This window comes from Chlorocebus sabaeus, chromosome 8, assembly GCF_047675955.1.
Source record: "Chlorocebus sabaeus isolate Y175 chromosome 8, mChlSab1.0.hap1, whole genome shotgun sequence".
NCBI lineage: Eukaryota > Metazoa > Chordata > Mammalia > Primates > Cercopithecidae > Chlorocebus > Chlorocebus sabaeus.
Genome location: NC_132911.1, coordinates 21756707 through 21779624, shown reverse-complemented (window position 1 = coordinate 21779624; position 22918 = coordinate 21756707). Strand labels below are relative to the sequence as shown.

General features: G+C 43.6%; 1 protein-coding gene across 8 annotated transcripts in view; it reads right to left on the bottom strand.

Annotated features, from left to right (window-relative positions):
* The window catches only part of PIWIL2 (piwi like RNA-mediated gene silencing 2), an 89594-nt gene extending 67572 nt beyond the window's left edge, over positions 1–22022 (bottom strand). The window contains exons 1-11 of one of the 8 annotated variants that reach the window (XM_073017985.1): positions 20544–22012; positions 17898–18086; positions 16104–16347; positions 14513–14600; positions 14204–14342; positions 12468–12674; positions 11446–11556; positions 7457–7574; positions 6450–6574; positions 5199–5279; positions 4780–4893 (exon numbers count right to left, since the gene is read on the bottom strand). In XM_073017985.1, coding sequence (XP_072874086.1) covers positions 4780–4893; positions 5199–5279; positions 6450–6574; positions 7457–7574; positions 11446–11556; positions 12468–12674; positions 14204–14342; positions 14513–14600; positions 16104–16301 — 1181 coding nt within the window. In that variant the 5' untranslated portion in view covers positions 16302–16347; positions 17898–18086; positions 20544–22012. Of the gene's footprint in view, positions 1–4779; positions 4894–5198; positions 5280–6449; positions 6575–7456; positions 7575–11445; positions 11557–12467; positions 12675–14203; positions 14343–14512; positions 14601–16103; positions 16348–17897; positions 18087–20234; positions 20390–20543 lie in introns of those variants that run through there. The other 7 variants (XM_073017986.1, XM_073017989.1, XM_007961886.3 and 4 more) reach the window with 7 other exon arrangements.
* Positions 22023–22918: the final 896 nt, after the last annotated feature.

Here is a 22918-nt window from a genome sequence, read left to right as displayed (position 1 = left end):
TTTTTAAAGTCCAAGATAAATAACCATGGAGAAAATAAAAATAAATTTCTTTTCTTTGCCCCCTAGACAAAGTCTTACTCTGCTGCCCAGGCTGCAGTGCACTGGCACAATCTCGGCTCACTGCAACCTCCATCTCCCAGGTTCAAGTGATTCTCCTGCCTCGGCCTCTGGAGTAGCTGGGACTACAGTCCTGTGCCACCATGCCCAAATAATTTTTTTCTTTTTAAGTAGAGATGGGATTTCACCATGTTGGCCAGACTGCTCTCAACCTCCTGACCTCAAGTGATCTGCCTGCCTTGGCCTCCCAAAGTCCTGGGATTATAGGCATTATGAGCCACTGTGCCTGGCCAAAACAAAATAAATTTCAATAAACATGGAAAGACATGCCATATTTTTCAATAGGAGGACTCAGTGAACAGTCTCCTTCGTCAATGACCATCAAAATGCCAACTTTTTTTTTTTGAGACAGAGTCTCGCTCACTCTATCGCCCAGGCTGGAGTGCAGTGGCATAATCTCGGCTCACTGCAAGCCCCGCCTCCCGGGTTCACACCAATCTCCTGCCTCATTCTCCTGAGTAGCTGGGAATACAGGCACCCACCACCACGCCTGTCTAATTTTTTGTATTTTTAGTAGAGATGGGGTTTCACCATGTTAGCCAGGATGGTTTCGACCTCCTGACCTCATGATCTGCCCACCTCGGCCTCCCAAAGTGCTGGGATTACAGGCGCGAGCCACTGTGCCTGGATTTTTTTTTTAGACAGTCTCACTCTGTCACCCAGGCTGGAGGGCAGTGGCACCATCTTGGTTCACTGCAACTTCTGCCTCCCGGGTTCCCGGGTTCAAGCGATTCTCGTGCCTCAGCCTCCCAAGTAGCTGGAATTACAGGCATATGCCCCCCCGCCTGGCTAATTTTTGTATTTTTAGCAGAGACAGGGTTTCACCATGTTGGCCAGGCTGATCTTGAACTGCTGACCTCAAGTGAGCCGCCTGCCTCGGTCTCCCAAAATGTCAGAATTACAGAGGTGAGCCACCGCGTCCGGCCAAAACAAAATAAATTTCAATAAATCGAAAGACATGCCATATTTTTCAAAAGGAAGACTAAGTGAACATTCTCCCTAGTCAATGCTCATCAAAACGCTAAACGACTTTTTTCTTATTTTCACTAAATTATTCAAAGGATCAAATGAAAGAGTATGTGGGTGACATTCACCATGAAAATTCTGAAAATAAAATTCTGACAAATATCGAAAACCAAAAAAAGTACAGTATTTTAGACAGAATCACATTAGTTTGGACCAATACACCAAACTGAAAGTTCAGAAATAAATCTAGGTATTTTAGCATGTAAGGTAGTGATTTGAATCTGTGGGAAAAAAGAATGTTTTTCAATAAACTGTATAATAGTACAGAGACAACCATCATAATCCCAACTTCCTATCAAGAAAAATCCATAGGGTTTGAAACACTGAAAATAGGCCCGGCGTGGTGGTTCATGCCTATAATCCCAGCACTTTGGGAAGCTGAGGCAGGTGGATCACCTGAGGTCAGGAGTTCAAGGCCAGCCTGGCCAACATGGCGAAACCCTGTCTCTACTAAAAATGCAAAAATTAGCCAGGTGTGGGGGGAAGTCCCTGTAATCCCAGCTGCTTAGAAAGCCTGAGGCAGGAGAATCGCCTGAACCCAGGAGGTAGAGGTTGCAGTGAGCCAAGATCATGACACTGCACTCCAGCCTGGGTGACAGGAGCAAAACTCTGTCTCAAAAAAAAAAAAAAAAAAAATTGAAAATAAAAATAAAAAATAACTAGTTCCGTTTTTTTTGAAGACAGGGTCTCACTTGCCTAGGCTGGAGTACAGAAGCACTATCACAGTACACTGCAGCCTTGAACCCCTGGCCTCAAGCAATTCTCCCACCTTGGCCTCCCAAAGTGCTGGGATTATAGGCATGAACCAGACCATTCCTGGCCAAGTAGACCTTTCAAGGCAGAAAAGCAAAGGCATTCACTGAAAGTACATGCAAGAAAAATAAACATATAAAAGCAAAGGCAGAAACCACAAAAAAAGAAATAGTAGATTTGAAGACACACACTTTTATTTAATAAACATTCTTGAATATTTACTATACACAATTAAATAAAACTTACAGGAGGCTATTGGCTTGGACTGGGCTCCTGCACTAGGCCCAACAAAGCAAACCAAAATGGGGTTACTCATGCTGAAGTTCCATGCCACCAAATAGAAACTAAGATCTTTATCTGACTTTCTGAGAAATCAGGAGAGATAGATAATAGCCAAATCCCCAAACAGGCCAGTTTTAGTATGATGAAGATATCTCCTCTGCTTTAACCTTTATAAGGAAAGTAACAAATGACCAATCTGCTTTTTGTTCTCTGTTTCTGATTCCCTCACCCTTTTCTGTCTATAAAGCCAACCTCCGCCGCTCAGCTCATCAGAACCCTCAAGGTGTTACCTAATTCATGAACTCCCAATAAAAGCCAACAATTGTGTCTTTTGACAGTACTAAGCCTTATATTAGGTCTAAGCGTACATGCTGAGCAAAAAGACATGGCCTCTGCCAGAGGAGCTGACAGTCTAGGAGAGACAGACAGAATAATTACAAAAAAGTTCAAGACATCTTCAGCTTCTCTTTCTCTTATCCCGCATGCAGTCAGGAAATCCACTTAAATGCTACTTTCAAAATACAGATGTCCAGAAAATGACTCCTTACCACCTCCATCGCTACCATTCTCATGGTTCCACCGCATTACCACAGCCTCCTGACTGGTGTTCCCACTTCCAACCTCAGTCTGCCAAGTCTATTCTCCACACAGCAACAACAGGGAACCTTTTACAATCCAGCTCGGGTCTTGCCACTAAAAGTCCTGCATTTCACTCAGTGAAGGTTAAAACCCTCACAAAAGCCCTATAAAGCCCTGTGTAATCAGCTCCTCCAATTGCTCTGCCCCTCCACCACCCTGCTTGCTCACTTGGCTCTAGCCACCCTGTGTGTGCCTGCACTAGGCCCGTTTCTGTCTTAAGGTCTGCGCCTCAGCTGTCCACCCACCAAAAGCTTCTTCTCCCATGTATTCACCTGGCTAACCCCTTACCTCTTTCAAGTGTTTGCTCAAATGAGCTTGACCACTCTACTTAAAACTGCAATTCTCTGCTCCCTTCCCCACTACTTCTGATTGCCCGAACTGTGTGCTCTACTTTTTCTTTTTTCCATGGCTCTTATCGCTTGTAATACATTATACAATTTATTTATTATATTTATTATTTACTATTCATCTCCCCTGGTGACAACAGAGGCTCTGTGAGGGGAGGGATCTTTGTTTTGCTATCTAACAGGTCCTAAGACTCTGGTTCATAACTGGAGCTTGGTAGGTATACACTGAAGCAATGAATGAAATGGTCAGAGGAGCAAACACAAGCCTGACAACACCTAGTGGTTGTACATAGCTGGTGGGAAAAGAAACTGAAACAATCTTCTACAGGGTAGTTTGTCAAGATATAGTTAACTATCATATTATATTAGATATATATTAAAAGGCTTCAGAATGTTCAGCCCTTCCATTAAGTAATTCTAATTCTGAGTACGTGGCCTAAAAAAATCAGATGTACAGAGACTTATGTATAAGATGAGATTTCATACAGCCACTAAAAATTATACACATCTGGCTGGGCACGGTGGCTCACACTTGTAATCCCAGCCCTTTGGGAGGCTGAGGTGGGCAGATTGCCTGAGCTCAGGAGTTCAAGACCAGTCTGGGAAACATGGTGAAACTCTGTCTCTACTAAAATACAAAATATTAGCCAGACATGGCGGCATGCACCTGTAGTCCCAGCTCTTCGGGAAGCTGAGGCAAGAGAATTGTTTCAACCCAGGAGGCAGAGGTTGCAGTGAGATGAGATCATGCTACTGCACTCCTGCCTGAGCAACAGAGAGAGACACTGTTTAAAAAAAAAAAAAGGAAAGAAAGAAAGAAAAAGAAAAAAAATTAGCGCAGGCATGGTGGCCTGTAATTCCAGCTACTTGGGGGCTGAGGCAGCAGAATCACTTGAACCCGAGAGGCAGAGGGTGCAGTAAGCCGAGATCGCACCGCTGTACTCCAGCCTGGGTGACAGAGTGAGACACTGTCTCAATTAAAAAAAAAACTATACACATCTGTATTCACTACAGTAACACATACATTGTATATTATTATATGCAAACTCAGTACGTGCATATATCAAACCAAGTTCTCCTAACCACAAATTTAAATAAAACTCCTTCTCAAAGCAGAGCAGATGTCTACTCAGATGCTTACTTCAGTATGACTAGGGACAAGGGCACATATATTCAGTGTAGTTATTCTACAACTAAAAATCTAAACAGGGCTGGGTACCATGGCTCATGCCTATAATCCCAACACTTTGAAAGGCTGAGGTAGGAGGGTCCCTTGAAGCCAGGAGTTCAAGACCTGACTGGGAAACATAGCAAGACCCTGTCTCTACAAAAAAAAAAAAAAAAAAAATTAAAAATTAGCTGGGCGTGGTAGCACACCTGTAGTCCTGACTACTCGGAAAGCTGAGGTGGTAGGATCACTTGAACCCAGGAGTTCAGGGTTACAGTGAGCTATGATCAAACGACTGTATTCCAGCCAGGGTGACAAACAAGACCCTGTCTCTGGGGGAAAAAAATAAAAAAGAGAACAATGTCTAATGTGTATTATTACCAGCTGTTACTGAACTTTTCAGAAAATCATCAGCAAGTTCAAGATAGATCCCCACTATTCACTCACATGATATCCAGCACAGAGTCATTTCGAATGACCTTATGGGAGACATCAGCTAGCAGGAAGAGCCCTCCATCTGTCCTTCGGATGCTAGCTGCGTAGCCTGGCCAGATCTGCAATCTGGAGAGAGAGGTGGTCTTAACTGTAGGATTTTCAAAGAACACATATACTTCCATGCCCCCATGTGAACAATACTTTGAGGTCATACTGCCCTTCCCTAATAGTAATGAGAAAGCCTCAGGAAACTAAGTTAACTGACATCATTGCAAACTTACTGAAAAACCAAACTAAGGAAGAGATTTAGTTGACAAATTGTATTCACTACCATAAACTACTGCTGAGACTATGGTACTAAATACAATGGTTGTAATGGAAAATTTCTTTCCAGAACATTCAAAAGTGAGGAAGGGGAAAAAAGCACCAACCTGTGTTGCTGTAGTACCATAGCACTTGTAGGGTCATAAAAGTTTCTCCCCACAAGCTTCATATCTAAAAGTTTCATTACCCTGAAATAAAAAGCAAGTATGAGTTTTCTAATAGAAGAGTAATAAAATTATGTTCCATTATTCTTAGCTACATTTGCCTTTGGAAGTCTGAATGGTTAGAAATATTTGTGCTCTTTGCAGAAGACAGCTTTTATGTTGAGAACAATCTTGCTAAAAGAAAACCAAAAACTGCCAAAGCCTTTGACTGAAAAAGTAAAGCAAAACAGTAGCAGTCTTTTCCATTTACTAGCTGACCAAACACTGAGTTGATTTCCCAGGTTTGATGTACATTACTTTTCACCATTAATTATGAAGAATGCAAGAGAGCACATTGCTAAGTTTGTGAATAACAGTGTGGCAAAGGGAGTTACGTTTTTTTCCTGGTAGTTCAGCTTACTAGGTAGAAATTAGGTTCTGTGGGCCGGGTGCGGTGGCTTACACCTGTAATCCCAGCACTTTGGGAGGCTGAGGTGGATGGATCAAGGGAGATCAAGACCCTCCTGGTCAACATAATGAAACATCATCTCTATTAAAAATATAAAAATTAGCCAGGCGTGGCGCCGCATGCCTGTAATCCCAGCTACTTAGGAGACTGAGGCAGGAGAATTGCTTGAACCAGGGAGTCGGAGGTTGCAGTGAGCCAATATTACACCACTGCACCACAGACTGGCGACAGAACGAGACTCTGTCTCAAAATAAAAATAAAAAAAAGAAATTAGGTTCTGTGTTTCATTAAATAAGAGGCAGTTTGAGAATAGCGGCTGTATGAAAATCAGGATGTTTCAAAAGAAGTTAAACAATTATGAGCTATCTGTAATTCAAAAATTCAAGAGACTGAAAAAAAATCCTTCCAGCAAATATTTTTACACACAACCTCTTTAAGTAGCCCCCTTGTTACTGTCACCATTAAATATGCACTATAAACAGCTGCTGTCAAAGTTCCTGAACACACCCAGAGGAACTCATTCTCCTAACCATCTACCTCCAAACCTAATTTCATATATTCAAATCTGGTTTACCACTTGTGAGATAATTTTTGAGTAAGCCCCAATACCATCCATTTATTCATTAAATGCTTCCAAAGCCATCTAGAATACACTGTCACATATTTCCATCCAAGCATCTTGAAGAACATTACTGCAAATACAAGACTGAAGTTAAAGGACAACAGAACTTCAGCTGTTTCCTTACCGACGGAAAACAACATTGTAGAAGGGAATGCACAGGTCAGAGCAAGGCTCCAGGATCTTTGTCATCTGAATCTTAATGCTGATTTCAGCACTGTCTGTTTTCCTTTGACTTTTTAACTCAAGAACCTAATAAATAAATACACACAGGTAAAACAAAATGACAAAACTAAGAACTAATGACCAAGTCCTAATCTAATTCAACTGTATTCTTAAGAACACTAAAATATCTTAAAACATTTTTCTACTTTTCCCCTCACTTTGTTGTCCACACTGGCAAAAGCACAGCATGACGACTACGGTTCAGAAAAATGATTTGGTAAGAGAATTCCAACCAAGTTTATATTTGCATTTTTTTTTTTTTGAGACTGAGTCTCGAGCTCTGTCACCCTGCTGGAGTGCAGTGGCACGATCTCTGCTCACTGCAGGCTTCACCTCCCGGGTTCACGCCATTCTCCTGCCTCAGCCTCCCAAGTAGCTGGGACTATAGGCACCCACCACCACACCCAGCTAATTTTTTGTATTTTTAGTAGAGCCGGGGTTTCACCGTGTTAGCCAGGATGGTCTCGATCTCCTTACTTCGTGATCCACCTACCTCAGCCTCCCAAAGTGCTGAGATTACAGGTGTGAACCACTGCACTTGGCCTACATTTGTAATTTTAAGTTACTCTTTATCACTGAAGTCACAGACTTCCAACCATTCCTCATGTGAGAAGGTGCTTCTTAAGGAATTCAAACCTAAAATGTGCTGTTATGTCCTGCAAAAATGTCTTCCCCTCTATGAACAGAAAAATACAACTCAAACGTACAGGAATTCTATGGTTTCCTACTCGTCAAAACACCAGTGCTGGGCCAGGTGAAGTGACTCACGCCTGTAATCCCAGGGCTTTGGGAGTTCAAGACCAGCCTGGGCAACATAGCAAGACCCAATCTCTTAAAAGCAAAACCAAACAAAAAACACCAGAGCACTCTTAGGGTTCATCTGAAAGCCCATTTCCTGTTTGGTCTTACTTGTTGAAGCTTAACAGGCAGATAGAGAATAGATCCATCAAACGCAGTGACGTTGCCGGTGACAGCTTGATGGTCCTTCAACATGCCGAACCTCATGCTTTTGCACTCCACATTGGGGCTGGAAAATAATGAAGAGGATTTTCCTTCAACTTGACTCACACAGCAATCTTTTTGTTTTTTTGTTTTTTTTTTTGAGACGGAGTCTAGCTCTGTCGCCCAGGCTGGAGTGCAGTGGCTGGATCTCAGCTCACTGCAAGCTCCGCCTCCCGGGTTCATGCCATTCTCCTGCCTCAGCCTCCCGAGTAGCTGGGACTACAGGCGCCCGCCACCTCGCCCGGCTAGTTTTTTTGTAGTTTTAGTAGAGACGGGGTTTCACCGTCACACAGCAATCTTTACCGCAGCTGTGCAACAGGTGCTAGTTACCCAGTAACTGCTGCTCCATCTAGTGGCCATATTAAAAATTATCTATCTGACTAGAACTTTGACTCAAGAATACCTGCTCGCAGCTGAAACATCAGAAAATATAGGTTAAAAAAAAATAAAAACCACCTCTAAATTCTACCACCAAAGGACATCTGCCTTAGCATGTCAGTGTATATTCCTTCATATATACATATTTGTTTTTGAGATGGAGTCTTGCTCTACCGCCCAGGCTGGAGTGCAGTGGCATGATATTGGCTCACTGCAACCTCCACCTCCTAGGTTCAAGCGATTCTCCCTTTGTTTCCTTAACATTTGTCAATCCATTTTCAGAGGAAGGGTTCACCCTGCCTCCCTTTTTTTTTTTTTTTTTTTTGAGATAGGGTCTTGCTTTGTCACCCAGGCTGAAGGACAGTGGCATGATCATAGCTCACTGCAGTCTCAAACTCCTGGGCTCAAGTGATCCTTCTGCCTCAGGCCCCCAAGTAACTGGGACTCTAAGTGTGCCACCAGACCTGGCTAACGTAAAAAACATTTTTTTTTTGCCCTGGCACAGTGGCTCATGCCTGTAATCCCAGCACTTTGGGAGGCCGAGGTGGGTGGATCACTCGAGGCCAGGAGTTCAAGATCACTCTGGCCATCACAGTGAAACCCTGTTCTACTAAAAATACAAAAAAATCAGTGGGGTGTGGTAGCATGTGGTTGTAATCCCAGCTACTTGGAGGCTGAGGCATGAGAATCACTTCAGTCTGGGAGATGGAGGTAGCACTGAGGTGAGACCGTGCCACTGCACTCCGGCCTGGGCAACAAAGTGAGACTGTCTCAAAAACATAAATAAAATAAAATTTTTTGTTGTTGTTACCTAGGATAGTCTTAAACTGCTAGCCTCAAGCAACTCTCCCTCCTCGGCCTCCCTAAGTGCTGGGATTACAGACATGAGCTACTGCATGCAGCCGTCTCCCCTCTTTAATGCTCACCTCTTTGCTGTACGTTTCACAACAAGCCTGTTTCCTAGGATCCAATTTCCCCTGCTTTTCTGGCTACTTCCCTCTACCTGTTGTATGTGCTCAGCTCTGCTTTCTTACCTCATAGAAACTATTAAAGCAAAAAAAAAAAAAAAAAAAAAAAAAAGAAAGAAAGAAACTATTAAAGCAATCCTGCTGCCTTCTATAATTATTCGATTTTCTCATTCCTCTTACAAACTTTTTAAATGACTGGCCAAGTCACTGGCTACTTCTTATGGCCTACGCCCTCCTTTGTGCTTTTCATCCTTCCTTTTTTTTTTCTCTCTACAACTCTAACAAAACTACTAGAAGATCACAACACCCTCAACAAGCAAATCCAGTTGCTTTTTTTCCTGTGGCCAAAGCCAACCACCTTCTCATTATCTTCATTCAAATGAGTCCTTCCTTTGGTCTTTATAACATACCTTCAGAATATTTTCTCCCTAACTGTTCCTTTCTTCTCCCTTTCACTCCACTTCTTCCTCTTGTGTCATCAACTAGCAGCTGTCCTTCATAAATTCAGCCTTCCTAGTATAGCTACCTTTAGAAATAGTATGGAAGTTTCTGGCCAGGCATGGTGGTTCATGCCAGTAATCCCAGCACTTTGGGAGGCTGAGGCAGGTGGATTACTTGAGGTCAGGAGTTTGAGACCAGCCTGGTCAACATGGCAAAACCCCAACTCTACTAAAAAAAAAAAATACAAAAATTAGCCAGGCATGGGGGCGCTCGCCTGTAACCCCAGCTACTAGGAGGACGAGGCAAGAGAATTGCTTGAACCTGGGAGGAAGAGGTTGCAGTGAGCTGAGATTGTACCACTGCACTCCAGCCTGGGTGACAGATTGAGACCCTGTCTCAAAACAAAACAAAACAAAACAAAAAGAAAAGAAATGGTATGAAAGTTTTTCTTCAAAAAGCTAAAAATAGTACTACGTATGATTTAACAATCCCACTTCTGGGTATTTATCCAAAGGAATTAAAATCAGTGTGTCAAAGAGATATATGTGCACTCCCATGTTCACTGCAGGACTATTCACAACAGGCAAGACATACAATCAATCTAAGTGTCCACCAATGGATGAATGGATAAAGTGGTACACATACACAATGGAATACTATACAGCCTTTAAAAAGAAGTACATCCTGTCATTTGTGACAATATGAAAGGATCTGGAGAGTATTATGCTAAGTGAAGTAAGATAGGCACAGAAAAACAAATACCATCTGATCTCACTCATACATGGAATCTAAAAAAGTTGAACTCATTGTGAACAGAGAGTAGGAACATGGCTACCAGAGGCTGGGGGTTGAGGGGTATGGGAAAATGGCAGAAGTTGGTTAAAAGGTACAAAGTTTCAGACAGACAGGTGGAGTAAGTTTTAGTGATCTACAGTAACCACAGTTAACAACAGCGTGTATTTCAAAATTCCTAAAAGAGATTTTAAATGTTTTCACCACAAAAAACAAGTAGGTGAGGTGACAGATATGTCAATTAGCCTGATTTAATATATTATGTATACATTATCAAAACATCATATTGTACTCATATACCCAACTATTTTTCTTTTTTTTTTTTTTTTTTTGAGACGGAGTCTTGCTCAGTCTCCCAGGCTGAAGTGCGGTGGCGCGATTTCGGCTCACTGCAAGCTCCGCCTCCCGGGTTCTCGCCATTCTCCTGCCTCAGCCTCCCAAGTAGCTGGGACTACAGGCGCCCGCCACTACGCCCGGCTAGTTTTTCGTATTTTTAGTAGAGACGGGGTTTCACCGTGTTAGCGAGGATGGTCTCGATCTGCTGACCTCGTGATCCGCCCGTCTCGGCCTCCCAAAGTGCTGGGATTACAGGCGTGAGCCACCGCGCCCGGCCAACTATTTTTCAATTAAAAAAACTGAGACTTCTATATCATCTAATTTTCTTCACAAGTATTTCAAAACACTTATTTTCACAATTCCAGCTAAGAACTTCCAGCTAATGACTCCTCTAAGATATTAAAAGAGAACACAAACTAATATAAACTCTTTTTAAATACTAATAAATTCTAAAACTATTGATATAAAACTGAAGTTATCTTTCTTCATTTTTCTCACCCCTAAATTTAACCCTAGACTGTCACTGGAGAGATGTCAGATGTTGGTATGATGGCTCATGCAGGGAAGGATCCAGGTTTCATGGGGCATGGATTTCACACCACTGGTGGGGGAGGGGGAGGGTTCTTTAAGAAAAAGAATACAAAACTACACATATGAAATAAGTTAAAAGATCACGGAAGACACCTAATGCAAGTTTTAGAAGGCCCTGAACTTAAGCTTCATTAATTTCACATTAAATTAACTTCTAGCCTCATGTATAAATCTATACTCTATGAAGTTAAAATCGGGATTGGTAATATAGCTAAATACATACACAAAGTTTAAGATTAACCTTAAACTTCCTGTAAGGATCTGAGTAAATGCATTATCTCATCGAGAGGTCCACCAGGAACTGTACAGGACAATATTCAGTTATTCCAGGGGAACTATTTTTTTACTGCCCTCTAAGAAGTGAACAATATAAAAGAAAGCTGTGAATACCTGAAAGTCACATGATATTGATAAACTGCTTCATTATGACATTGTATTTTGATGAGGTTCAGTCCCAAAGATTGAGGTGTTCCTTTTGATCCCTGCTTCACAATAAGCTCTCTAGAAAATAAAAACAAAAAGCAACTGCATGTATCAAAAACAAAAAACAAAATAACTAGCCAGCCCACACAACCAACAACAAAAAGATTGGGGGAAGTAACATTTTTTCACATTTTGCTACAGATACACAAATCAAGAATCAACACTTAAAAAAGCTGGCTCTGAAGGCTAATCATTAGCAAGACCTAATTAGATAAGCAAGGTCACCCTACCTTTCCTAGTAACATTACCAAATAAACTAGGCCCATTAACTAAGAACACAAGGATGAGTTCTATGGAGAAAGATGAAGTGTCACGATATTCTTCCTAAATTATTTCCTTATCTTCAATAAGACAAAGAATTGTCTCAATTGGGAAGGAAACGAAAGGCCGTGAGTCCACTCTTTTGTTGCATGCTATATGTCCACTGTCAACCACATTTAACTTTAGAAATTGTCCCATCTTGGCTGGATGCGGTGGCTCACACCTGTAATCCCAGCACTTTGGGAGGCCGAGGCGGCTGGATCACGAGGTCAGGAGTTCACGACCAGCCTGGCCAACGTGGTGAGATCCCATCTCTACTAAAAATACAAAAAAATTAGGCAGGGGTGATGGCGGGCGCCTGTAATCCCAACTACTCAGGAGGTTGAGGCAGGGAATTACTTGAACCCACAAGGCGGAGGTTACAGTGAGCTGAGATTGTGCCACTGCACTGCAGCCTGGGTGACAGCGTGAGACTCCGTCTCAAAAAGAAAAAAAAAAAACTGTCCCATCTCTTTGTCAATCTCCTACTGGCAAAAAACAAAACACCCTGCAATACTTATTACCCAGGGAGGACCCAAGAGAAATAGATTTTACAATACTACACACCAGCCAAAATGCAGAGTTTTCACGATTATTACTAAGTAGAGAAGGCAGTGCTCCTGACTTACTTTTCCTTGTGTTCCACAGTCAGGACCAGAGGGCGATCTGGAGAGTGCAGGGGGGACTGGGGCAGAGCTGGTAGCGATGACAGCTGCGGGGGATCCCGGAATGGTGCGCTGAAGGCACAGGGAGGCTTGTCCACTCCTCTGCCGATACCACCTGCTGCTCTTCCCAGTGGTAATAAAGCAGCATCCGAACTCCCTCTTCCAAGCATCCTGAAATGTGGAGAGAGAGGAAAATCAGGGCTTTTTATAATAGCTATGTCCCATCCAGATTATTCCCCCAACTCCACAACCTCTTCCTGGAGGAATCAGCTAAAGTGATCCAAGTTTGAAATTCTCTCAAACCACATATGCCAAGGCCAGGCACAGTGGCTCATGCCTGTAATTTTAGCACTTCGGGAAGCCGAGGTGGGCAGACTGCTTGAGACCAGGAATTCAAGACCAGCCTAAACAATACAGTGAAACCCCAAACTATAAAAAATACAAAAATTAGCCAGGTATAGTGGCTCATGACTGTAGTCCCAGCTACTTGGGTGGCTGAGGTGGGAGGATCACTTCAGCCTGGGAGGTCGAGGCTGCAGTGAGCTGAGATCATACCACTGCACTAAAGCCTGGGTGACAGAGACAGATCCAAATTAAAAACAAACAAACAAACAAAACACAACATATGCCACCATGACTCATTCACCAACCACTATTGACTGTCAGAGCCATCTTCCATAGTAGAATAGAGGAGAAAGTTTGACTCAACATAATTAAAGAATCACGATGGCTGGGTGCAGTGGCTCACGCCTGTAATCCCAGCACTTAGGGAAGCCAAGGCAGGATGATTGCCTGACATCAGGAATTTGGGACCAACTTGGCTAATATGGTGAAACCCCATCTCTACTAAAAATACAAAAATTAGCTGAGTATGAGGCAGAGGTTGCAGTGAGCCGAGATCGCAGCACTGCACTCCAGCCTGGCGACAGAGTGAGACCGTCTCCAAAAAAAAAAAAAAAAAAAAATTAGCTGGGCATGGTGGCACACACCTGTAGTCCCAGCTACTCGGCAGGCTGAGGTAGAAGAATCACTTGAACCTGGGAGGCGGAGGTTGCAGTGAGCCAAGATTGCCCCACTGCATTCCAGCCGGGACAACACATCGAGACTCCATCTCAAAAAAAAAAAGAAGAAAAAAAAAAAGTCCAGGCACAGTGGCTCATGCCTGTAATCCTAGTACTTTGGGAGGCCAAGGCGGGCGGATCACTTGAGGTCAAGAGTTCAAGACCAGCTTGACCAACATGATGAAACCCCGTCTCTACTAAAAATACAAAAAATTAGCTGGGTGTGGTGGCACATGTGTAGTCCCAGCTACTCGGGAGGCTGAGGCAGGAGAACTGCTTGAACCTGGGAGGCGGAGGTTGCAGTGAGCCAAGATCAAGGTACTGCACTCCAGCCTGAGCAACAGAGCAAGACTCCATGTCAAAAAACAAAAAAACAAAAAAAAAACACCACGATCAGGGTAATTTTTTAAGAGGACAAATGAATTTCTGAACAGCCCAGGGAGAACTACTTCTTACCCTTTTCCAATGTCTAGCTGTATTAACAGCTGCTGACTACTCTTGGGAAATGCACATTCTTTAGTATAAAACCAGACATTGATTGTTTATGAGCTGACACAACCCTTCTTAGAGTTGCTCTCTGAACTTACAGAGATATTCCATCTGAATTTGATAGTTACCTGAGAGGGTAACTTTACCCACCTATTCCAACCAACGGAGGCCTCTGCCATCTTGCTGTCCCCAGCTGCCAACACTTTTGGATCCCAAAAAGTGGGAGAGAGTTCCTCCTTGTCCTTGCGTATCAGATTAGCAGACAAGCCTCGACCTAAAATGCCTCTACCTGAAAGAAAGAACCGAACCCCAGCAATGACTATGAGTTAAACGTGTTTTACAGTTTTTTGTTTTTTTTTTTTTAAAAGCACAGTTATGTTTCTGAAGATAAACCATTTGGATTTTAGAAGAAACCAATCATATATATCACTGAATTTCTCAAGTTAGTTTTCCACATACCTGATGGAGGCATTTCCCGTTTCAGAGACGTCTTAGAAACTGTTTTAATGCCCAGGCCTCTGAACATGGAGACCAAACCCACAGACTCCTGTGGAAAGTCAAAGAATAAAGTTCCAAAAGGTAGTTTAAAACCCCAGAAACAAGAGCTTTCTTAGTCTTAGTATATAAGAAAAACCATCTTCAAATTCTATAAATGTTTTAAGAATAAAGAGAAACATTTTATAAACTTTAAAAAATACTTGTAACTATGTGATATTAGGTCTTAAAGCACAGTTACAGTTATAGCCCATGATTTGATATGCAGTATAACAAAACACAACAGAACAGAGTTAACTTTTCCATTTTGATTTGATAAACAGCATAACAAAATGCAACAGGACAGAATTAACTTTTCCATTTTTCTACTTCCTGCATATTCAAGGCAAGAGAGAACAAGTGTACTGGTTAATAAATTTCAAAAAAACTGGATCATTTATGAGTATCACAGGTTTGGGTAACCTGCTACTGTTTTCCTATGGCAGTCCTGAAAGTCTACTACTGTTACACCAGTTGGATCTGACCTGAATAAAAGCTACGTATAGACTCAAGCAATTCATTTGAGTCAACATGTAAGATTACTGTCATAAACTTTTCTCCTTAAAAAATATTACATTTGACAATGTAAACTCTACTTAAAATAATCCTAACTTCATTATTAGGTTCGTCCTACATTTGCTAACTCTCTTTGACATATTAATTATAGACAAATATTATTCTTGAAATTACTTTATAATTAAAAATTGAAGAACATACACGTTAAGTGTTCACATAGCAGCAACAATAACTGAAGATCCTGTTTTTCTTTAAGATTTGTTCATTGGGCAATGAGCCTTCCAAAATGAACAAATGTTAAGTATTATTATCTCAGAGGCAGGAACTGCTGCTACTATCATAAAGTCAAAACCAGGGTGAAAATCTAAATATTCAGAAAAGAACAAGAGGTTGTACCTTTAGCCCTAACAATTACAGATGGAGGGATGGAGGGATGATTGGAAGCTAGAGGACCTATGGTACTTACCAAGTCCATCTAGCGTTCATTATGCGGTACTTTTTCATACCTCTAGCAACTCTAGATTTGAAACATCTGCCCAGATGTATCTATTTGTTAAAGAAAAATAAAAAAAGACAACCTTGTTTCTGTTTAGGGTTTCCCAGTTTTGCAAGCACTTTGTTGTTGTTTGAGATAGAGTCTCGCTCTGTTGCCTAGGCTGGAGAACAGTGGCAAGATCTCAGCTCACCGCAACCTCCGCCTCCAGGGTTCAAGCAATTATCCTGCCTTAGCTTCCTGAGTAGCTGGGATTACAGGCGCACACCACTACGCCTGGCTAATTTCTGTATTTTTAGTAGAGACGGGGTTTCACCATGTTGGCCAGGCTGGTCTTGAACTCCTGACCTCAGATGATCCACGTGCCTCGGCCTCCCAAAATGCTGGGATTACAGGCGTGAGCCACCGTACCCAGCCCTGCAAGCACTTTGTAATCCATTACTTCTTCTGACGGCAGACAGACAGGTAAGCTATATGCCTCTCCTATGCATCCGGAAGTGGTCTTACCCTTTGTGCTGGCCCCCTCTGTGTGCTTGGCTCCTCTGGCTTTCCAAATACATGGCCTCTGCCTGCAGGTACTCCCCTGCCCAGAGCTGGGTCCAAAGGTTTAGAAGCTTGTAGCCAACAGCCTGGCATCCGTACAGCCTGGCACTGGGATGGGTGGACAGGAGACTGGCCCCTGAACGATGGTCGGAAAGGATCCATGGAAAGGCTGTAGAGAACACGTGTTGATCCTGTTGTGGTTAATTACCTGCCAGCATTTTCAAAAGATTAAGGTTCCCAACTGTTTTCCTTTTCCTTCAAGACACACTCACAAAGCATTAAAATAATATTTTGAGTCAGCCCAGTAACATGCCCAGCTTTCTACAACATATTCACTTCAAAGGCTTCTATCTGATCCGTAATATTTTAAACACCCTTCATTAACAATTCCTTACAGCAGTGGTCCCCAACCTTTTTGGCACCAGAGACTGGTTTCCTGGAAGATAATTTTTCCTTGGACCCAGGGGTAGGGGGATGGTTTCAGAGTGACTCAAATGCACTACATTTATGGTGCACTTTATTTCTATTATTACATTATGATAATAAAATATAATGATTATACAACTCACTATAATGTAGGATCAGTGGGAGCCCTGATCTTGTTTTCCTGCAACTAGATGGTCCCATCTGTGGGTGATGGGAGACAGTGACAGATCATCAGGCATTAGACTCTCATAAGGAGCACACAACCTAGATCCCTCAAATGTGAAGTTCACAAGACGGTTTGCACAATGAGAATCTAATGCCACCAGTGATCCAACAGGAGGCAGAGCTCAGGTGATACTACGAGCCATGGGGAGTGGCTGTCAATACAGATGAAGCTTTGTTCATTTGCCAACCTCTCATCACCTCGTGCTGTGCAGCCCAGTTCCTAACAGGTCCCCAACCAGTCTGTGGCCTGGGGGTTGGGAACCCCTGCCTTATAGGCTCACATCCTCCTTGAACTTATATTTTCTACCCAAATAGCCTCTCACAAAACGCAATCCTATAAGTTAACTAGCTGTTGCGTAAGGAAGCAGTTTTTTGGGAGGGTCTCCCTCTGTCGCCCAGGCTGCAGTGCAGTAGCATGATCATGGTTCAAGTGACCCTCACATCTCAATCTCCTGAGTAGCTGGGACTACAGGCATGCACCACAACACCCAGATAATTTGTATATTTTTTGGAGAGACAGGGTCTTGCCATGTTGCCAAGTCTGGTCTCAAACACCTGGGCTCAAGCAATCTGCTGCCTCAGCACCCCAAAGTGCTGGGATAACAGGCATAAGCCACCACACCTGGCTAAGGCAGTTTTTACGTACGGTGATGACTTTGGTTTATAAACAATTTTTTTTTTTTTTTTTTGAGACGGAGTTTCACTCTTGTTGCCCAGGCTGGAGTGCAATGGCACAATCTCAGCTCAACGCAACCTCTGCCTCCCGGGTTCAAGTAATTCTCCTGCCTCAGCCTCCCGTGTAGCTGGGATTACAGGCACGCGGCACCATGCTCGGCTAATTTTGCATTTTAGTAGAGACGGGGTTTCTCTATGTTGGTCAGGCTGGTCTCAAACTCCCGACCTCAGGTGATCAGCCCACCTGGGCCTCCCAAAGTGCTGGGATTACAGGCGTGAGTTACCATGCCTGGCGTATAAACAATTTCATAGTTAACATAGCCATATCATAAAATTATTGTCAATAAATATTTATTGAGTTTTTGCTTTGTTTTTAGCCTCTCTTTCCTACATAAGAGTCCTAACTTATTTCCAGTCTATGACTGCACTAACCTCTTTTCCTTGATCTGTTTAGTTGCTTCTCCAAATCTCTATCCAATTCTTCTTTACAAAATTCTTCCTTCAGGCTGAGCACAGTGGTTCATGCCTGTAATCTCAGCACTCTGGGAGGCCTAGGTGGGAGGACCACTTGAGGCCAGGAGTTTGAGGCCAGCGCCTTAGGAACACAGCGAGACCCTGTCTCTATAAAAAATTTAAAAATAGAAAAAAAATTTTTTTTAAACTCTCTTTCTTTCAGACTCCAACAGAAGTCTCCAGAGGACGCAGTCTTTCTGTTTCGAGCCTACAATACTTGCTCAGTCTCACAGGTTGCATTTAACACCCTTCTCTCCTCCAAGTTACCAGGGGTGAGGCTCTCCCTGGCTTCCCCACCAAATCTAAAGCCCATCAGGTCTCTTCAAAATCACTTCATAACCTGTAGGTTGGGCGTGGTGGCCCATGCCTGTAATTCCAGCGCTTTGGGAGGCGGGTGGATCACTTGACGTCAAGTGTTCAAGACCAGCATGGCCAACATGGTGAAACTCTGTCTTTACTAAAAATACAAAAATTAGTCAGGCGTGGTGGTGCATGCCTGTAATCTCCACTACTCAGGAGTCTGAGGCACCAGAATCGCTTGAATCCAGGAGGCGGAGGTTGCAGTGAGTCAAGATGGTGGCACTCCAGCCTAGGTGACAGAGCAAGATTCTGTTTCAAAAAAAAAAAAAATCACTTTATGACCTACAGATTTCAAGACACCCTCTTTAAGGGGTTCCTCTCATTGTCCTGACTTGCCCCTGATTCCTGAAAAATATTTCTTAACGGAAAAGATTTTTTTTTTTTAAGACAGGGTCTTGTTCTGTCATCCAGGTTGAGTGAAGCGGTGGGATCTTGGCTCACTACAGTCTCAACCTCCTGTGCTCAAGCAGTCCTCTTCTCTCAGGCTCCCAAGTAGCTAGGACTTCAGGTACTTGCCACCATACCCAGCTAATTTTTTTGTTTGTTTGTTTTTGAGGCGGAGTCTCGCTCTGTCGCACAGGCTGGAGTGCAGTGGCCAGATCTCAGCTCACTGCAAGCTCCGCCTCCCGGGTTTATGCCATTCTCCTGCCTCAGCCTCCCTAGTAGCTGGGGCTACAGGCGCCTGCCACCTCGCCCGGCTAGTTTTTTTGTATTTTTTAGTAGAGACAGGGTTTCACAGTATTAGCCAGGATGGTCTCGATCTCCTGACCTCGTGATCCGCCCGCCTCAGCCTCCCAAAGTGCTGGGATTACAGGCTTGAGCCACCGCGTCCGGCTCATACCCAGCTAATTTTTAAAAAATTTTGTAGAGACGGGATCTTACCATGTTGCCCAGGCTGGTCTCAAACTGCTGACCTCAAGTGATCCTCCCACCTCAGCCTCCCCAAATGCTGGGAGAAGCCTCTTCTTAACTTTCAAAAAGCCGTCTTGGCCAGGCATGGTGGCTCACGCCTGTAATCCCAGCACTTTGGGAGGCCGAGGTGGGAACCCCACAAGGTCAGGGGTTCAAGACCAGCCTGACCAAAATGGTGAAACCCCATCTCCACTAAAAATACAAAAATTAGCCAGGCATGGTGGCGTGCGCCTGTAATCCCAGCTACTCGGGAGGCAGAGGCAGGAGAATTGCTTGAACCCAGGAGGCAGAGTTTGTAGTGAGCAGAGATCACGCCACTGCACTCCAGCCTGGGCAACAGAGTGAGACTCCGTCTCAAAACAAACAAACAAAAATAAAATTTAAAAGCTGTCTTAAGTATTAGTTACAGAGAAATCACATACATTTAAAGAAAAGATTAACACACAATTCCCAAGTCCACATCATAGTGCAGACAGTTCAAGAACCTGAAAAATGTATTGAACTAAACTATCCTCTTTCACACTCTAAATGCAAGATATGACTCCCTTTCTTGAAGGCTATATTTAACTGCTAACACCCCTTTTCGGTGAGCCAGGCCTCTGCTCACACCTCCTCAACACCACCCAAAGAAACCCAAGCAATCAGTATGTTAAGTTACATACTCAGAAGCGCTGGACAGCCTCCCTTAAGTGACATCTGGAACCTTCCTCTCTGTCCATGTTTCCCTCAACCCCCAGCATCACTTCTATAGATTCAGGTAGCTCCCTCACAGGGCCCTCTCCCAGTGTGGGTTTCCCCTGGGATCAGGTAGCAGATACTTGGCTGACCGAAAGGTTCAATGGGAAAGGAACCCAGGATGGGCTGGGCCTGTCTCCCTCGCATCCCTGAGAGCGCGCTCCGTGCAGAGGCCTCACGACTCGGGCCTAACCAGAAGCAAGGCCCCCGAAGGGGAGTCCCACCCCCTTTCCACCCCGAGAAACGCACCTTTTCCCAAAGCCACAGCCCTGCCGGGGGTTCTATCTCCTCTTTCAGGCCAAATAAGGGGTCCACTTGGGCCTCCCCTGCCGTCCCCACCTGAGCACTTTCTCTGGGGCCTCAGCGCCGGGCCTCGAATAACGACTTCCCGTCCCCGCCCGACCCGCAACCCTCAGCACCTCCCCGAAGGGGGAGGGGAGAGGCCCGGGAGGCCGGCTCACCCCACGTGCTTGAGCAAAAGCCCACCCTGCCCGCCCCGGTGCGACCTTGGCCTGCCTGGCCTGCCTGGCCTGCCGCAACCGGGGGCACTCCTCTAACCTGGGCGCGAGTCCTCGTCCCACTCGCCCGGCTCCACCAGCCTCAGGAGAAGACGGCGCTCAACCCACGCCCCAGGGCCCACATGGTCCACGGCCAATTTCCGCTCTTCGAGGCCGCCGGGGCTGAGCCCATTGGCCACAGGACCTGTCGTTCACAAGAGCAAGCTATCTCATTGGCCCATCTACAAGAGAGGCTCGTCCTTTCCAGCAGGTTCGCTGTGCAGGGGTGGTTCGTGCGGAAGGAGCGCTGGAAGTTCTGTGACCCTCAGCGTTAAAATGTGTTAGGGTTTGGAGATCCTGACTCCCTTTCTGGGGGCAACTCCTATAAACAGATTTAGCCTAAGACTCGCGTGTTGAAATTGACTTGCCCCATTCCTGCCAGTTAGAGGATTAGCGATACAGGTGGTGAAAAAGAAAAGGTAAGCTCGAATGCGCATTCAGACACCTAATTCATATGATTTCTGCACATCACTTTCCTTATACATAAAACAGAGATAAAAACTAAAAACATCCATTCATAGGGTTGAATGGAAATGTACACACATAATGACATAACGTATGTAAAATACTTAGCACAAGAAGATGACCCTCGATAAATGTTGCCTATTATTATTTATTGATGCCTAAATCTGTGAGCCAAGAAGAACTTTCTAGGAAGCAGATTATTAGTGGTTACTTGAGCAACTACAGAATGATTTTACCCAAAGAAAGATTTCTGCCCCTCTCCCAACCATTTTGGCAAATAACTGCACCCCTCTCCCACACCCAGGTTTTACAGGGTGGTTGAGGTCAAGCTTCTGAAGGCTTTGGTGGATGCTATAGAGACATCCAAAGGCTCTGCATGGAATAGGACTAGAGAAGGATTAACCTTACCTTTTCCAGGTCTCAGATATCCCATTACTTGTTTTAATCCACACATACAAGGGCCCTCTCTCTCCTTCCCGAATGAGGATAGTCTGAAAATTATTGGAGCAGGATGATTTTCAACTCAGGAATCCAGTTGGCACGATGCACCTTCACTGTTCCTAGACAGTATTTGTTTACCATGATCTAACATTTTCACTTCCTTTACCACACAACCTTCTTAACTTGCAACTGTTGCAATGTTATGTTGTAAGCAATACTCCTGCCTGTGCAAATACTTAATGGTAGCAAGTGCAGTCAGAAACAGTTATACAAACTGTTTTGTAACGTTCATGAAGATCCAACTCCCTGTTCTTTTACGAACTCCGACCAAACTTTGCATGACACGCTTATTGTATACACACGAAACAATATTTTGGGGGCAGGATTCAGCAAATCTTCTAGTTGAAGTAAGGAAATAATAATCCTCAGATAATTTCCTGAACATGTCTTCTATTTGGGAATCTAAACCAAGAGCACCATCACAAAGGGTAGGCCCATTGAGTTTCCTACATTTCTATATCCTGTCCATCCGTGCACGTGTAGGTGGCCTTTGTACAGTATTTCTAGCCAATCCAGACATCATGAACACTACTTATTTAACCAAAGGAAAATCCATATAGTCTTGCTGTTGATTGGACATAAAAATGGTTGAAGCTTTCTGAAACGTGGAAATCTATTTAGAATCTTTCAAAATAATATATCTTGGAGATTATATTCCCTAACAGAATACTTTAATTGTTAATTAGCCATCCCTAGGATATTGATTAAAAAGGACACACATAATCTAATCACAAAAAGATGAGTATGTGAGGAGATGGATATGTTAATTAATTTGGTTTAATTCCACAATGTAAACAAATATCTGAATATTACACTGTACCACATAACCATATGTAATTGCTATTTGTTAATTAAAAATGAAAGGGGCAAAAAGAGTACATATATTACACTAAGAGAAAATTACAGTTTTTTTTTTTTTTTTTTTTTTTTTTTTGAGGCGGAGTCTCCCTCTGTCGCCCGGGCTGGAGTGCAGTGGCGTGATCTCAGCTCGCTGCAAGCTCCACCTCCCAGGTTCACGCCATTCTCCTGCTTCAGCCTCCCGAGTAGCTGGGACTACAGGCGCCCGCCGTCACACCTGGCTAATTTTTTTGTATTTTTAGTAGAGAAGGGGTTTCACCATGTTAGCCAGGATAGTCTTGATCTTCTGACCTCGTGATCCGCCCGCCTCGGCCTCCCAAAGTGCTGGGATTACAGGCATGAGCCACCGCAGATTTTTTTTTTAACTCAAAATTAAGTCATAACACCAAATTCTGTCCACCTGGCCCTGCCAGTCTCTAAAATTCAGAGTGAAAATTGCCCCGTAACTATACATAATCTGAATTTTCCTAAGCAGTCATGACTCCAAATACCCTGGGCACTTGGTCCCCATAAATATTTCTATTCCAACTATGTATTCTGATTTATTGTTGT